Source organism: Lissotriton helveticus, chromosome 2_2 (genome assembly GCF_964261635.1).
Source record: "Lissotriton helveticus chromosome 2_2, aLisHel1.1, whole genome shotgun sequence".
NCBI lineage: Eukaryota > Metazoa > Chordata > Amphibia > Caudata > Salamandridae > Lissotriton > Lissotriton helveticus.
Genome location: NC_136060.1, coordinates 189,906,031 through 189,924,022, shown reverse-complemented (window position 1 = coordinate 189,924,022; position 17,992 = coordinate 189,906,031). Strand labels below are relative to the sequence as shown.

At 44.8% G+C, this 17,992-nt stretch overlaps 1 protein-coding gene across 1 annotated transcript in view; it reads right to left on the bottom strand.

Annotated features, from left to right (window-relative positions):
• TMEM156 (transmembrane protein 156) overlaps positions 1-17,992 on the bottom strand; it is a 199,499-nt gene that overhangs the window by 155,062 nt on the left and 26,445 nt on the right. Inside the window, exon 2 of the mRNA XM_078678334.1 lies at positions 6,590-6,868. Within this exon, the coding sequence (XP_078534460.1) occupies positions 6,590-6,868 (279 nt within the window). The remainder of the gene's footprint in view (positions 1-6,589; positions 6,869-17,992) is intronic.

The following is a 17,992-nucleotide window of genomic DNA, read 5'->3' as shown; positions in this document are numbered from 1 at the left end:
CCACCTGTAATTCCATCCTTTTTCCATATTCCCTTCCTTGCTGTATCTCCATCTTTCTTCCCTTCTTCCTCTTCATTCAGTTGCTCTACTCTCCTTGTTCCCTTATTTCACTTTCAATGTCTCAGTTTTCCTTCTCTCCTCTGCTTTCCTTTTATCCTTCCTTTGCTTCTTTCACTCTTCGTACATTCCCCTTTTCTTCCCACTTCAGCTTCCCCTTTATTTTTCTACATAATTCCATCTAGTTATGTTCCAAATAGGTACCCCATTATCGGCTCAAGTAATGAATGCCCCTTTCACCTACATTCCCCTGATATCACACTACCTAACGATTCTTAGTACTGACCTTTCACCTAGTTACGGTAATGTCCAAAGATGACATGGGGTTTTCTCTGAAAAGCTTAAGCCTCATTCATTATGCATGAGGATTCTTGGAATCATAGCAGGACAGCAGGCCTACCATCTCCTGCATAATAACTATGTATAAGGGTCATTCCTTCCATCATTGTAGTCCGACATGACACAGCAAGGTATATCCCCAGGGGGTACCACATTGGTGGTATGTACACCATATCTTGCTGAGATAGTCCGAGGAGAAAAGAACTTCCATGCTGACACACTGATGTGAAATGCTGAGGCTACTGCACGCAGAAACTCCAGCTCGCAGTGGTCTGACATCCCATGCGGTTGTCCATCTCAAGACCCAGACTGGGTCCCACAGTCTCTCACTTCAGGTAATAGAGTTGTCTTTATTCTAGAGGGATTCTTGGCTTTACACCCATACACATGCTAAGTACACTCAGGTACAGCTAGTTAGGGTTGCATGGTAGGAGTACGCATTTACTACTGTCATGTATTTTATACACTTGCCTGTATTCATTGTTTTAGCACGATGGTAGAAATCTACCATCCTTTTACTCTGTTTGTGCTTAAAATCATTCATATCTGTTACTGTCTAATGGTTGTTTAAGCACACCTATTTTAAACTAGAATGACGCTGGTTCAATAAATGCTAATTGAAAAACGTCCCCACCGTTTATTCTGTGTGTCTCTCTGAGACAAAGTGAGCATGAGTGACTGAGCGAAAAGTAGTATCCTGCTTCCACGATCTTGAGGGATCAGGGTTGTCATGTTCAATAGGTGCCAAGAACTATTCTCTCCTTGGTAAGAGGGGTTTCTAGTGGCACTGTGAGATAGCTGGTATACAGGCTAACATACCCGGTAAGGGTGTCTAGAATCAGTCCAGACACCAATCCTAAAGTGTATGTTGTCTAAACGTGCAGATCTTACATAGATTTATAGGAACTACATGACATTCTCTTGTTTTCATCTTCCTGCTGTTCCTTCTCTCTTTGTTCCATTTGTTTTTCATATTGTCCCTTCGCTTCCCTCCTTCCCTTCCTCTCATCTCCCTTGTTGTTTTCCCTTACTTATGTGCTCTCATGTGGTCTAGTTTCCGAACTGGAAGGCTAAGAGTAAAGAGGTTAAAAGCAATGACTTGCCCAACCGCAGGCCATACCCGGGCTGCAGTGGTGTAGGCAGCTGGCTCTTTATATAGTGGACCAAAATGAGGCACACTGTGTAAAGAGTCCAGAAAAATCCCAATTGGTTTACAGATGCACAAATTATATCCCAAATGCTCTCTTTGTAGTAATGTGGGCACGCAGTTAGGCATATCAGAGGGTAGTGCTAATCATTTGTTGTACTCAAATGGGCAATAAATGAGACACACACCAAGAACTTGGTTATGAAGTAAGTACTTTTTTAAATATTAAATTTTGCAGGTAAGTAAAAATTAAATGCGCCTTTACGCACAATGCTTTCCTATGTAGGGAAAAGGCATAGAAAGCATACAGGTATTTAAGGTCGGTTTCTGGGGGTCTCCTTCTGGACTTAGGCTCATAGGGGGCCAAGGTCCAAAGTACCACCATCAGTTACTCATCACCTTATCTGGAGCGTCCGAGTGCAGAGGTGCTGGCCAAGGTAGTAGCTGTGCGTGCTACACTGGAAGAAGGAGGGGGCACCTAAATACAGGCTGGAGAAGGGGACTTGGGGACAATTCCAGGAGCTCCCAACAGGGGGCTCGAGTCACAAGGGTCTTGAGAACAAGCAAGCACAGTTGATTTGTCAGTACCCCGGCTAGGGCACTCAGGTGCCGATTGAAAAGGGTGGCTGGGCTCTTCTTTGTCCTCTCTTCTTGATCTGTTGAATCTAATTTCTTGGTGACAGGAATGCCACCTAAATACTCAATTTAGGGACGTTATGGGGAGTGACAGGTAGCTGTCAATGGGCTACTTACCTTCAGGGTGTCTACACCCTCTATATGACTTCTTGCTAAAGGAAGTGGGCATAACCCTGACCCAGAGAGCCTTATTTCACCTAAACTAAGATGGTGGAATTCTAAAAGCCATGTCTGCTTCAGGTAGCCCACCTCAGGGGTGGTACGAGCCTGAGTGGGGAAACACACCTCCTGACTAACTAATTTTCCAACCTGTCCTGAAGCCAAATAGGCCTGAGGCAGGGGGTGGCATTTCCCCAGTCTGGGGAATCCTTTTGTTGCATATCAAAGGCGGCAGAGGCTTTGAAGTCTCCTGCCAGCCTTGATATGCTGATTACTTAACTATCCTGCTTGGAGGAGACGACAACACCTCCAGCTGTAGCAGGCATTGTTTCTGCCCTTAAAGAGCATGGGCACTCACCTGCAAGAGATCAGAAACCTGTCTGTGGTGGCAGGCTGGTCTGCACCAGTCAGCCAACACACACGTTGTCGATAGGTTTTCAGGGGGCCCCTTCTAATGTGCCCTTTGCGGGCATCTGTTAATAAATTCATCACTGGAATCAATGTGGGCGTAATAATTCAAGCTATTTGATACCAAACATCTCTAGTTTCAGTGAAGCCATCATGTCGCTGGGCAACTCGTAAACACCAGTGTCCAGCACATGTACTCAAAACGGCTTACCTCATTACTTGTAATATCTAGGAATCGACTTAGACATCACAGGGAATATCTGCTCATGCATATATGTCCACACATGGAATATAGTGCACCCTGCCTTAGGGCTGTAAGGCCTGCTGTAGGGGTGACTTACCTATACTGTATGCAGTGTCTGCAGGTATGGGACACAGGAGGTGTGCCCTGTCGTGTCTTCACTTTTCTCAGCACCAGCACACGCATTCTGCAATGGTAGTTTGTATGTTGGGTCCCTTTGGATGGCACAATTCATGCTGCAGACCTTAGGCACCCTCTTTAGCCTCCTTGCCCTAAATACCATGGGGACCATTTACTTGGGACTTACAAGGGGTGCTAAAGGTATTGGAAATTGGGGGAACGATTGTACAGTTTTGGGGAATGAGATCTGACACTGGTGACCTGTATAGCAGTAATCCAGAGACACTTCTGTCAAAATTGCATCAGATACCAGACATAAAGTGGGGGTGATCATGTCCAAAAGGAGCACTTACCTCTAATGGCAGTCAGATTAAAATCAGATTGCACCCACAGGAGGGTGTGAAGAGTCCCGGTGCCCTTCAATAAGTGCCGGTAATACCCACAGGCAACCACGGGCATAAATTAAGCAGCAGCCTCTCCAATTCCTATGATATGTCTGAGACAGTGCTTAATTTCAGTTGGTGATGCTGGCCGGGGCAACCAACACTCATTTTTGGCCCAGCACGTATTTTTACTGCATCAGACATTTACAGAGAGCAAGAGAGGGAAACACAAACAAAGTAGAACGACGGAAGAAGAGCAATATGGAATCCATCACATAGGGAGAAAGCAGGAACATGCAAGAGTGAAATAAAATGGCATGGGTTACTAGAAGTGGATTAAAGAGGTATCAGGTGGATTGAAGATAGTGCAGCCTTTGTATTCATCGTACCAGCATTTACTAGTACTGGACAAGTGCCTCTGACCACAGCTTTGGGCATCGACACTCATTCTTTTACAAATTAAGAACGGTGTGTCTCTATGTCTTCCTCTGCTGTGTTGTTCTGACTGTGGAGGACCTAGGAGAGGGGTTTGAACTCACAGGGCCCTACGATTTAGGTAGTGAATACGTGCCTGCTTATGGGTACCAGCACAAGACAAGAAGTGTTAGCACCAAAAGAGAAGGGGTGAACACAGGTTGCAACATGCCTTTGACAACCACTTCATTTCACAAGGAAGATGTCCATGAAAGAGCACTGCATATTCTTTATGAAGCACATGTTGGTGTGAGCATTATCTAAATACTTTATGTCTTTAAACATCTGGTTTCTTGAATTTCCTGGTATTCACTGCATAGTGCAGCACAACATGTGCACAGTGTGCAAAATGTGTCTTTACACAACGTGAAAGCCAAGAGCAGTATGCATGAGTTCATAAGATATTTAAGGTGACTAACCTTATAAAATATGCACTGTGTTCTGTCATAAACCCTCCCTTAATCTAATTACTGGATTCCAAAATCTGGACTACGTTTAGTCTTCAATATTCTCAATGGACATCATGTTAATTAACCTTCCCAACTTTGTTTCTATCGAAAACTTAAAGCTATGAGAAACCAACACAAATAGACTCTCAACATGAAGCTAATGATGTCAACATTGGTTTAAATATGTTGAACTGATTTCCCTGGATGTTCAGTAATTAAAATAATTTGTAGCGAGGACATGTGAACTTATTTTTGAGAATGTTGCTACTACGTAAGCACAGATTTTACAATATGGGGTTAAATAAAACTGAGTTTTCATTTTTAATGCGTAGCTTAGTGGGTTCAGTAGACCCCTTGAGACACCAAGGTGAATGAACAGATTGTAATAATTATGTGAGTATTTGCATACCAAAGAATAGTTTATGTATTTAAAATGGTCGCACTTGTGTGCATCAGTGTACTCCAGGTGTGTAGCTTGGCTTTAACAACCTGTCCTTCCTTTCTTATCTTCCACTGCACTGTAGAACTTGCAGTTGTATACTTCACAGCTCATCTGTAACATCACACCTGAAGGTGTCAATGGGTGATATTGTTCTATCACAATGCATTATGGTCATTGGAGTTATTCATGTGGTGTTACATCTCTTCACATTTTGCTTGAAAACAAATCCTAATACAAATTCTCTGGTACCAGTCCTGGCCTTTGGAACTCACCTCCGCCTTCCCTCAGAACTCAACCTTATCTGCCAACCATCAGGAAATTACTAAATCCCACATTTACCTCAACTAATACGGTCACAATGTGCCTTCGGATAATTCCACCCCTTCCATTGTATCACGTGTTACTTTTTTACATCATCCAGATGTCTTCGATTGCAATTATATCCCTCTGGTTATTTATAAAGCACACCTTCTTAAGTATGGTGGTACTATAGAAAATCATAAATAAATACATGGAATATTTTGAACTATGTATTTGACTGTGCATTATTGGGAAATTCACGAAACCATTCTTCAATTCAATTTGATCTTTATTCGGATATGAGTATATCCATTAAAGCACAGGTAAATAGCAGCAGAGAAATACATTAAACAATAGAAATGCATTTGCAATAAAAACAGCAGTGTCATAAGATGGATAGAAGATTCCCAATTGGGGCATGTAAATAAAGATGAAATAGCAGCATGAAATACATTGAACTGTTAATAAACAAATAGATAAATGAGAGTCCCGATACACAACAAGTGTAATATTTAACAGTTTGGGGCGGCAATCCTGATGTTTTAACCATGATCACAAATTTGCAAATTAGTACACTTAATGATGACAGCCTTCAGTGGGTGCCCATTGGCATAAACCTGGAAATAAACAACTGTTGCAGGTCTCCATGAATACTCTTGAAAACCTAAGTGAGATTAAAAAAATTGTAAATCTGCGCCCAAGAAACAGTGCAAACCTACACTTGCAGATCTACTACCTTCTTTTGAGCATAAAGCCCATAGTCTTCTTTCCTACTTACATCACAGGCAGCACATGACTATTTATGGTACGGCATGATCACCCACCTTGGATTGCTTTGCACCACTGCCCAATCAGTTTACTTTGAAACCACAAAGAAAATGCAGCGGCTCCCTATTAGACCCTGGCCCTGAAGCAGTCTTCAAAGCACTTGTGTCCATTCTACAAAGGTCAAGTAACTTCTCCTTGCAGTCAGGATCTATTGGAAAGCCAATGACAGAGGCCATTATTGCACCCCTTTTTAGAAATATTCAGGTGAGTATGGCTAAATAAATACCATCTTGAATCTACCATACGTGGCAGAAGTGTTACTGTCCAGACAGCACATTTATGAAATAAGCTGTCAGTGGAGACCCTCTATTGAAGACTAGCTACTCTTAAGGAGGAACTTAAAGACCTGTGATTATGTTGATGAGGCCAGTTGATATCACCAAGAAGCCACTAAGGGTGTGAATGCCCTCTACAAAACACCCATATCAGGGCATACCATCTTATCCCATCTGGTCTCAGCAATATGGAACTGCTATTGCAAAACTCTTTAGGGCTGCTTTGGATTTGAGCTCGACTGTGGTTAGTGTATTGCTGGTAACATTTAAACTTCCCTAAGATAGACTTTACCCTTATTAAGTTATGTCTCGTTTGCAGAGATTTCATTACCTTGTGATCTCAGCTGATGGTAAAAAGAGCTTACACTCCCTTCCGTCTGGCAGACAAACCTGTCCGTAGGTTGCATCTCATGGCTTGTGTTTCCGCATGTACCCAAAGCGCTGTGTGTAGCAGTACGGGTGTAGTTCAGGTATATTCTCAAAAACACAGTTTTGTTGTGAGGTATTTGTTGCAGGAGGCATACCAAAGAGTCAAGGTTCTCTGAAGAGAGAAGATATGAGATCTTATCCTGAGTGCAGACCTCTGAGCATAACATAACCATAGTGCTTCCTAAAAGAAGGAAAGGAGAGCTTTTTAGTTATAATATCAATTCAATTCAATTCAATTCAAAATCTTTATTCGATTGTAAATTTTACAATCATAAAAGTTCATTTTAAAAAACACACAATTAAAAACGGTTACACACAATTCATTTTCAAAGGCAAAAAATGACACAGTAAACAGTACAATATATCAGGCAATAAAAGCATGGGCAATATATGGTTAAAAATATAAATAACTGTAAACTTAAAAAGCACCAGCACAATTTTACAGCATGGTTAGCCATCCATGCTTTTCCTAAAGCAGATGGCTTTTTTTTAAAAATTACAAATAAACAAAGTACAGTCAATATTCAGTAGTTGTAAGTAATAAAGTGCGGGTTTAATTTGTGTGAAGCTCATTTTTTTAAGGCACGGTTTAAGGTATAATTTCCGTGGAGTGGAGTAATAAGGGCAAATAAAAAGGAAGTGTGCCAGATCTTGAGCAGACTTTCCGTCGCAGCCACAAGCTGGCAACACTTCGCCCCGCTGAGTGCCACTTGGGAATGCCAATAGGAGGTGATAGAGGTCAAAGCGGAACCTTGTTAGCAGAAACCGATCATAGCTGGACATAGGCCATGTCAGGTAAGGTTCTATTAGCAAGCATGTTTTTAACAATAGATGTTTCCTAATACTGACCTTCTGTATCTCAGCCTCTTCTCTATCGGTACATCTTAACAAAACTAAGGCATTCTTAACCAGGTTCACATCAGATTTTCTAATTGTATTTGGGGCATAAAACAGATCATGTCGGCCAATTGCCGTTAAGCTGTCCTTTATGTACTTTACCCACGGTACCTTAAATCTCCCATCTAGCTGTAAAGCTTCTTTCAGTAGGGCATGTGTTAATGGAATTTCATTGTTTAGCCAACATTTCAGCCAACATGTGATTGGGCTTACTGCTATTCTGTCACCTAGATAGGGGACCCCCAGCTCCTCATGTACTGAGTAATTCCCAATACTCCTAGGTAGTCTTAGGATCTTTTTTAGGAAGTTATTTTCTGCGACCTCTAGGTCTTTAGCCTTGCGATAGCCCCAGAGCTCGCTCCCATAACAGGCAACAGCAACGCTTTTTGCCTGGTACAATTTAAGCGATGCGGCCAACGGGCAATTGCCGATTTTTTTTGCAAAGCCAAGGATGGCCGCATTGACCCTTGTAGTTTCTCCCTTCTTTTTGGAGACTGCTGGGCCCCATGATAACTTATGGTCTATCAGGACCCCGAGGTAAGAGAAGGAGTTGGTTGATGGAATTTTTTCCCCATTTATACTGAAATGGCCAGGTTTCAGAATGCCCTTACCTGCCTTCATGACGAAGGACTTGGAGTTATTTATACTTAAACCACGTGACTCCATAAATTTGTGGAAGGAATTTAATAGTTTCTGAAGACCGATTGCTGTTCTGGAAATAAGAACAGCGTCATCGGCGTAGAGTAGTACAGGTACCCCTTTGCGCTCAACTAAGGGATAATCTGCTTCTACAAGTAAGAGAGATTCCTCCAGTTCATTAATATACAGGTTAAATAAAAAAGGGGCCAAGATGCAACCTTGTCGGACACCCCGATTTATTTTAAATTCATCCGTTACATTAAGGTCTTGAGAGTAACGGACATTCGCCCTTGTGTCTGTATGCAGATCAGCGAGAAAATTAACAAGGTTCCTTCTACGCCCATTCTCAGCAAAGTGGCCCATAATAGGCTTCTGTCTACGCAGTCGAAAGCGGACGACAGATCCATAAAGGCCATGTAGACAGTGCCTTGTCTCGCCAATGTATACTTACTTAGAATAAGGTATAGGTTCAGACACTGCGTAATGGTCGAGTGATCTGGTCTAAACCCGTATTGTATGGGTGAAAGGATTTTATTTTCTTTAGCCCAGATAGATAACCTGTTAAGAATTACACCCCCTACCACTTTAACTACTGAATTCAGTAAAGAAATTGGCCTGTAACATAACGGGCTACTGCGATCGCCCTTCTTAAAAATGGGGACTATAGTCGAGAGACCCCAAGTTCTTGGGCAACCAGTTGTCACCGCTGCATTTATTACAGTCGTGAGAACCGGGGCCCAAAACGGGATACTAGACTTAAACAGGTCCGGCGGCAATCCATGCGGACCCGGGGCCTTGTTGGTGGTTAGACCCTGTATTCCCCTAACGGTCTCTTGTACTGTGAAACACAGTGGAATCGCAGTTGGAATTAAAAGATCGGAGACTTCCCGTTGCTCATTGCTCTTAAAAATTGTACTGAAATGGGACACCCACTCCCCCTCTGGGATGTTTGTTCCAATAGCTGTGTCATTTGGGTTTTCAAACATAGGTTTATTAATTATTTGCCAAAACTTACTGCTATTCCCCAACACGGATGGGTCTAAGAGGGATTCAATAACGTTTGCCTTAATTTCCTTTTTTCTAGTGGCTATTACTTTCCTGTAGGCCATGCGAAGATTTTTTATCAGTTCACGATCTCTTGGTTTGGTTTTTAATGCAAGTTTCAGATCCCTGCTTGCCTTTGAGCAGTTATGATCAAACCATTTAGAATTATTCTCACTATGTCCCTTTGTTGGCGCTGTAAGCATGGAACCAATTTTAGCGACCAGCCCCTCGAACCTAAACAAAATGTTCGAGGGGATTGAGTCAGATGAAAGACAAACGGACAGCTCCGCTTCACATGCGCTGGTTATATTAGTATACAAGGTGTCTTGATTTACCATTGACCATTTAATGCGACGCCTGCCATTTACGCACCTTAACGTGCCATGATCGAAACGTGACTGACGTTTAGCAATAAAAGGTCCACCCAAGTTTATAACAAGGGGATTATGATCGCTGTATATACTAGTGAGAATAGAAAAATGCAAGACCCATTGAACAGCATCTGAAGATATTAATATGTGATCGATAAAGGAACCCTGCCCATGCCCTTTAAAGGTTGGGGTGTCAAAGATTTTTATATCGGGGACCAACGACATAGCTACAATCAAATTGTGCTCGTTCGTTAGATCGTTTAGGTTCTTACCCCCCCTACCATGGGAGAAGTGAAAACCTTCCTCATTATGACACCCTAAAGACCCCATTGGCGTGCTAGCTGGGTTACCACATGGTTGAACATTAAAATCACCTGCTATCAACAAATGCCGTGATACATTGTAAACATTTTTGCTCAGAATATCATTTAAAGAGGCAATATTGCAAGTTTCATTATTACTGTTAGCATTGTAAAAATTAACCAGTGTCATCACAATCTTCTCATTTTTTAAATCAATCTTCTGTAAATTCAGATTTACACTATGGTAGTTGCTTATGTTACATTGCAGATCTTGGCTAATGAAGATGGCCAAGCCACCCTTGGCTCTACCCCTGGTCGAGGCAACTGCTGGGGTAATGAAGCTTAAGAAACCCTCCATATGAACATTATTTTCCTCTATCCAGGTCTCTTGGAGACACACAATACTACATTTTCTGATAAATGATAGCCATACTGGGTCTCGTAGCTTATTTGCCAAACCTGCAATGTTCCAGGAAATTAATTTTGCACTGTCATTGAGGGCAGGACAAGTAACAGACTCTCTAATTAATTGTGAGGATGTTGAAATAGGCGACATTGCGCCTGCCACCACCGGGCCCACAGTACACTCTGCATCTGACTCCCGAAGCTCAGATGTATCACTAGTAAATAGCCTTATATCTGATGGGGGTGTGAAGGGCACCTCATTTTCCCCTGGGAGCACTATGGGTAGTGCTTTAGGGGGACTACTGTTTTTAACAGCGGCGGTTTGGACACTATGTGAATTTTTATCATGACAGCGACCCCCTAGCTTCTCAGGTGACCTTAAATTACATGAAGCACTTACCCCATCCCCCGTAGCTTCTGCATTCCTTAACCATCAATCGCAGTCCTCTAGGCTGCTAAAGGCCATAAACCTGTTAGAGAGCTCTAGAGGCGTAAATGGTAACAGGTTTGACATGTTCCCATTGAAACCAGTTTTATGATTAAAGGGTATGGTATTCCACCCGTGTGTGGCTGGTGGTGGAGCCAGTTGGTGCATGTATACGGGGTTTAGAGCCTCGATGTTAGGGAACTGAGAAGAGAAGAAGGTATTGTTGTTATAGTGTTGTGGAGGGAAGACAGTGGATCTGGGGTAAAAATATGTCAGGGGGCGTGGTACTATGCAGTTCTTTTCATTTCCGTAAGGCCAGTTCAGGATATGTTGTACGGCTCTCCTGTCTCTAAAGTTTATTACCACAACATCGCCACCAATGTCCTTTGCTCTGCCCCCCAGCCAGGACAGGCGCCGGACATGGACTATCTCACCGTTAATCGCAATGGGTTTGGGTCTATAAAGAGAAAGCCAGTGCGTTATTTTATTTTTTAACTGTGAGTATCCCTCTCTTTTACCAATGGGCAATTCTGGGACCCCGGTGAGTATGACCACAAACGGTAATGCTTCTGGGGGAAGTTCTGTTGGTGGTGCCCTAGACAGGCCCCCTCTTCCCCAGTTATTCTCCTTCCCTTCAGGTTTAGGGGATCTTCCCGGGAGAGTACTAGGTTCCCTGGATGGAATATTTGCGGAAGTAGTTGGTAATGAGATGGTAGGTTTACCCTGTATATCAGTTGAAGCTGTTGTTAAAAAGTTTTTACAGGTATTACCGCCATGTGCTTTCGGTGCCACATTTAGGGAATTAGGGGTGGCTGAAGTTGCTACAACAGCCTGGCTATTACTTGTACTAGGTTTAGACGGTGTGGGACCCACAGTATTTTTTAAGAGGGGTTGGGTTAATGTGGTGACTTGTTGGTGCTGTACTTTGGGCTGACCTTGTAAACGTACAAAATTCCCTAACACAGTCAGATCCCCCTCAATTTTACCTAGACGTGTCTCCATCCCCCTAAATCTGTCTGACAGAGCAAGCATGTAACTACGTATGATCAACTCAATATTGTCCAGAAGCGACTTGGGGGTGGCGGGTTGCAAGTCCTCCTCCATCTGGATAAGGGTAGTATCAGAGTCTGTAGGTGCTTGGGGTAAAGGTAACGGTAAAGTGGGGCTAACTGTTATAGTTTGGTTTGTATCAGAAGATCCCATTAAAGGTAGTGTAGCAGTGTTCTTCTTTTTACCAAACTCAGTGTGACTTGTTTTGGGCTTGTTAGCTGTTAAAGTTTTCCTTCTTCTTTTAGGTGGAGGTGGCCCATGCGTTTTATCAGTCACTGGCCTCGGGCTTTTACCTCGTACAACTTTACCAGGCCTTATTGTGGGGGATATTAGGATCTTAGAAATGTTATTATGTTCAATGGTCACTGTAGGGGTGGTTTCTTGAGAATGGGTAGGTGACAATGCCGGAGCTAAACATTCTTGGAGGAGCAAGGGTACGCTGCAAGTCAGTAAGGTGTTATCTACTGGGGTGCTAATCAGATCGTCGTCTAAAGAAACAGACATTATAGGTTCAGAGAATGTTCTGTTTTTTATTCGCTCGATGGAACGACGGCGGTCTGCCCTCCTCTCGGCTAACAAAAGCTCCTTGTTGCCATCTATGGCTGGTTTAAGGAAATAATCATCCAGTGTTCGGTTGGTGATATTTTTGTCCGACCCCACTAATGCAGGGCTTGTAGCCGCAGCGGCCATTCAATGGTGAGGAGTGTTCACGAGGTGGGCACACAACAGAGACAGTTACTTACGTAAACCTTGTGCCAGGATCTCTGGCCCAGCCCAGCCTCTTCTAGCCGATGAGGGCCGTAGAGGGCCCGCCCTTTGCCCGGGCTTCGCCCCGGGCGTCCCGCTCGCGTCCCGCGTTGCGGGCGTGGGGCCGCTTTGTAGCGCCGCCTGGCGCAAGATGATGACGCGCTCCTATGCGCGATAGCGGTACCCCCTGGGAATGCTAGTTCCTGCTACCTGCGGCGCTGTTGCTTCTCGCGTCCCGGCAGGGAGGAACCAGCGGTGTGAGGCGGTCAGGTGCGTGGGCGTCCCAGTCAGCAGGCAAACGTTCTCCCTCCTCAAACGAGCCTCCTCGGACCCGTCTGTGTAATTTAGCAGTTCGCCCCTCTGGTCGGGCGTGGGGCCGCTTTGTAGCGCCGCCTGGCGCAAGATGATGACGCGCTCCTATGCGCGATAGCGGTGCCCCCTGGGAATGCTAGTTCCTGCTACCTGCGGCGCTGTTGCTTCTCGCGTCCCGGCAGGGAGGAACCAGCGGTGTGAGGCGGTCAGGTGCGTGGGCGTCCCAGTCAGCAGGCAAACGTTCTCCCTCCTCAAACGAGCCTCCTCGGACCCGTCTGTGTAATTTAGCAGTTCGCCCCTCTGGTCGGGCGTGGGGCCGCTTTGTAGCGCCGCCTGGCGCAAGATGATGACGCGCTCCTATGCGCAATAGCGGTGCCCCCTGGGAATGCTAGTTCCTGCTACCTGCGGCGCTGTTGCTTCTCGCGTCCCGGCAGGGAGGAACCAGCGGTGTGAGGCGGTCAGGTGCGTGGGCGTCCCAGTCAGCAGGCAAACGTTCTCCCTCCTCAAACGAGCCTCCTCGGACCCGTCTGTGTAATTTAGCAGTTCGCCCCTCTGGTCGGGCGTGGGGCCGCTTTGTAGCGCCGCCTGGCGCAAGATGATGACGCGCTCCTATGCGCGATAGCGGTGCCCCCTGGGAATGCTAGTTCCTGCTACCTGCGGCGCTGTTGCTTCTCGCGTCCCGGCAGGGAGGAACCAGCGGTGTGAGGCGGTCAGGTGCGTGGGCGTCCCAGTCAGCAGGCAAACGTTCTCCCTCCTCAAACGAGCCTCCTCGGACCCGTCTGTGTAATTTAGCAGTTCGCCCCTCTGGTCGGGCGTGGGGCCGCTTTGTAGCGCCGCCTGGCGCAAGATGATGACGCGCTCCTATGCGCGATAGCGGTGCCCCCTGGGAATGCTAGTTCCTGCTACCTGCGGCGCTGTTGCTTCTCGCGTCCCGGCAGGGAGGAACCAGCGGTGTGAGGCGGTCAGGTGCGTGGGCGTCCCAGTCAGCAGGCAAACGTTCTCCCTCCTCAAACGAGCCTCCTCGGACCCGTCTGTGTAATTTAGCAGTTCGCCCCTCTGGTCGGGCGTGGGGCCGCTTTGTAGCGCCGCCTGGCGCAAGATGATGACGCGCTCCTATGCGCGATAGCGGTGCCCCCTGGGAATGCTAGTTCCTGCTACCTGCGGCGCTGTTGCTTCTCGCGTCCCGGCAGGGAGGAACCAGCGGTGTGAGGCGGTCAGGTGCGTGGGCGTCCCAGTCAGCAGGCAAACGTTCTCCCTCCTCAAACGAGCCTCCTCGGACCCGTCTGTGTAATTTAGCAGTTCGCATATCAACATCTGTCATTAACAGTGAGAAGGTAGAAAATAATTGGAGATTCAATATCTATAAAGTTGGAGTAAGCAGCAAGCCAAGATAAATGTCTGAGGCTAGATCTTGTGTCCTAATTACATATTTGGACTCACAGAATTCATGGTGCTTTTAGATCCTGGACCAACGCTCCCACTGACATGTTCAAACTATTTACTTACCAAAATGTTGGTCAATCCCATGGTGACACCAGAAGTTGCAATATTTGAATTCACCACGCATTCTACCAGGGTCAAGGCTGTGTGTGTTCTGAGTAAGAGCCGGCATGACAGTGTTCCTTTGTCCTTAGCACACTCACAAGTTCAGGATCTCAAAACAGCTTTTCAAGCATAAATTAACTTTTTAATGGGAATGACCTGAGGATAAAGTACTTTTGTAACATGTACTCTAGCTTTGGCGCCAAGACTCTAAGGCCTCCGCAGTTTGCACCATGTGCTCTGTGTGTGCTTCTAAAGCGCAGCACAATAACAGAGAATGATGACAAAAATCGCCAATGTTTTAACTAAGCTACTTCTAGGCCTCTCCAAGCAAAAGTTGCCATCCCATTTGTTCTACTCATACAGCATTTTGGAAGTATAGACAGAAAGGCAAAGGTCACAAATGCAACATCATCTGTAAACCAACCACTACAACAGCATGTGCAGGAGGTCAATGATGTAGTGTTTCTCCAATGCAGTTGTTTGCATTTGCTAACTCTCTTGGGTAAGGTGGTCAGTGCATTAACCGTAACCAGCAGGCCAGTGTCACACTACTTGAAATCAAAATTAGGCAGCCTTTTGCGTCCTGCCAGCCTAGGCTCTCGCCAATAAGTGCGCCACAATCGGAGATACATTTTTACCGTCTTTATTCTGCTGTGTGAAGTCAGAACTCAACAGTCTAAGCCTGCGTTCAACTCATCCCTCCAACGATTATGTCACAGTTCTATGGTATACAGTGGGAACCAAAAGAGCTCCAGCATTCTTTTATCACAAGACGCTACATCTCCGCTTTGTTGAATACAAAGTCCCAACTTCCACAAATAGATAAAAAAATAAATACATAAATAAATATACCAATTAATACATGAATAAACAACTAGATACACAAGCTATTACAATAAATTATGCATTGTGGCAACTGAATCACATGTCCTGATCAGGTCACTGGAAACCAGGAACTGTCAGTCGAAGTGTCAGTGATCCTCACTGGTGAGGTGCAGTTATCAGCAGATACAGAGTCATCAACAGTCTGTTTAGACCCAGTCTCTACATTGACATCAATGTTTGGTGAGTGAGGGCCCGCATGTTTAAAATGAGAGGAATCACTCATAAGGTACTTCCCAGGACTCTGGGCAGTCACATGTGTCCTTTGGTGCTGGTGATAGTAAAGGGTTCAACCTTAAAAGGAACATCATATTTTCTTCTTCTGTATTGTATAACAGCACTTGATCTTCTCCTGTAAAAGTGATGTCCTTTGTATGATGTTGTCGGTCAGCATATATTTTTATCTCCTGTTTGTGACCAAAGTCTGTAGTGTAAATGACTTTCTCATTCTTGAATCTGATGTTGGTCCCTTGGGGCCGCTTGGTCGTCATGGCCCTTACTTACATGAGAGTAAGAGGGCTTTCCCCTATCATTGGGTGAGGGGTTGAATGGTAAACTCGAAAAATAGTATTTAAAACAGTTTTGGGGTTGAGATTTTCCAATGCAGCATGCTGAACAGTTTCCTTTAGAGTACTCATAAACCGTTCTGCCAGGCCATTGGCCATTGCCCCAGGGCCAAAGAATAGGCAGAGATTACCCCTCTGTACCATACAGAATATGGAGAGTGAGGCATCCTTGAGCATCTTTTTTTACATTACTACATCAAATCCTTCTGAAAGGTCAAATCGTGCTTGACAGGTCTTGTGGGGTTTACATATACCACATGAGATACACTTCAAAGGGAGGGGGCAGGATGGTAAAACACATCTTTTCTATCCATTGCCTGATTGCTGGAAACCCCTGCTTTGCTTCACCATACAGTTCCCTTCATTTGTTGAGGGTGCAAAGACTGCAACAATCTGGATTTTTAGTGTTGGATGATGGTGGACACTAGGATTATTATACTACACTCCCTAGCCACTCCCCAGCCCTCAGAGCCAATTTTAGTGTGGTCAAAGGTTTCCACCATCTTGAAAATGCAAAGTGGAAAGTGTAGGCCCCTGGAACTTTTACCCAATTGGTTAGGGTACGCCTAGGAGTCATTCCCATCTACTAGCTCATGCAAGGCATAAATGTTGCATCGCCAAGCACCCACTTCAGAACACTCCTGGACCTGAAGAAGAACAGAAGAGAACTGTACCTTCAGTCTGTGACCTGAGATGAGCCCTGAAAGGACTGGACCTGCTCTTTTTTATGCCTGAGACAAAGGAATGGACTCCAAGGGTCATAAGGCTGAGCTAACCAGTCGCAACTGGATCTGAACTGGACCCTGCCGTTTGGCCTCTGCCGGACACCCTATGAGTCTTTAAATGCCTCCCCTGGGGTCCTGGCAAACTTTAGAAGTTTACTGCTGAGGTGGATTAAGACTTAAAGGACTAAAGTTAGAAGATAAAATCTTGGACCAGCACGAACCAGGTTGGTGTATCCAACCTGTGCACCATCGTGATCAACATCAAATTGCACCTAGGTACCAGCCTACCACGATCACTGACTCTCATTGGCCTCTCATTCATAAGATCTTACATACCGACCATTCCCATTACTTGGTCAACAAATAGAAACTCTGCAGTAACACTTTTCAACTTTGGAGCACTATATCTTCATGTAGTCCCTGTCTTTAAGAAAAACCTTACTCTGCATTAACCCTTCTTAGACTGTGCACCTACAATCTACACCTCACTTCATCTCACGCGGACCAAAACCTCACATACAGTTTTCAAGATCAAATTGAAAGACATTCTCCTGACAAAAACGTTACTTATGTTCCCACTTAGTACCGGAATGACATTTTTCTTATTTGTACTTAAACTATAGGTTTAACTGGACTGGTCCCCGCTGTTTGTCTTCTGCTTCACACCCTATGAGTCCTAGGGATTGTTGGAAGTGTACTCTTGTGGTGGATTAGGACTTAAAGGACTAAAGTCAGAAATGTAAAATCTTTAACCCGCACAAACCTGGGTGGTGTATCCAACCTGCGCTCCATCCCAGTCAGCATCAGGTTGCACCTATGTCCCAGTTTTTTGCGATCACTGACTCTTATTGGCCTCCCATTCATAAGATCATGCGTACCGGCCATTCCCATTACTTGGCCAACAAACTAAAACTCTGCAGTAACACTTTTCAACTTCGGAGCACTAGCTTTCTTCTTCTTTAGTCCCTGTCTTTAAGAAAAAGCATACTCTAAAATAACCCTTCTTAGGCTGTGCATGTAGAATCTACACCTCACTTCCTCGCATATGAACCATACCCTCATATCAAGCTTTCAGGAAAAATTCAAAGACATTCTCTGGACCAAAATGCTACTTCCTATCTGAATGACATTTTTCTTATTTGAACTTAAACTATAGGTTTAACTGGACCAGACCCTGCTGTTTGACCTCTGCCTTACACCCTATGAGTCCTGTGGAGTGTAAGAAGTGTACTCCTGTGGTGGATTAGGATTTAAAAGATTGAAGTCAGAAAGTAAAATCTTTGACCAGCACAAACCTGGGTGGTGTATCCAACCTGCGCTCCATCCCAGTCAGCATCAGGTTGCACGTAGGTCCCAGTCTACTGTGATCACTGACTCTCATTGGCACTTTATG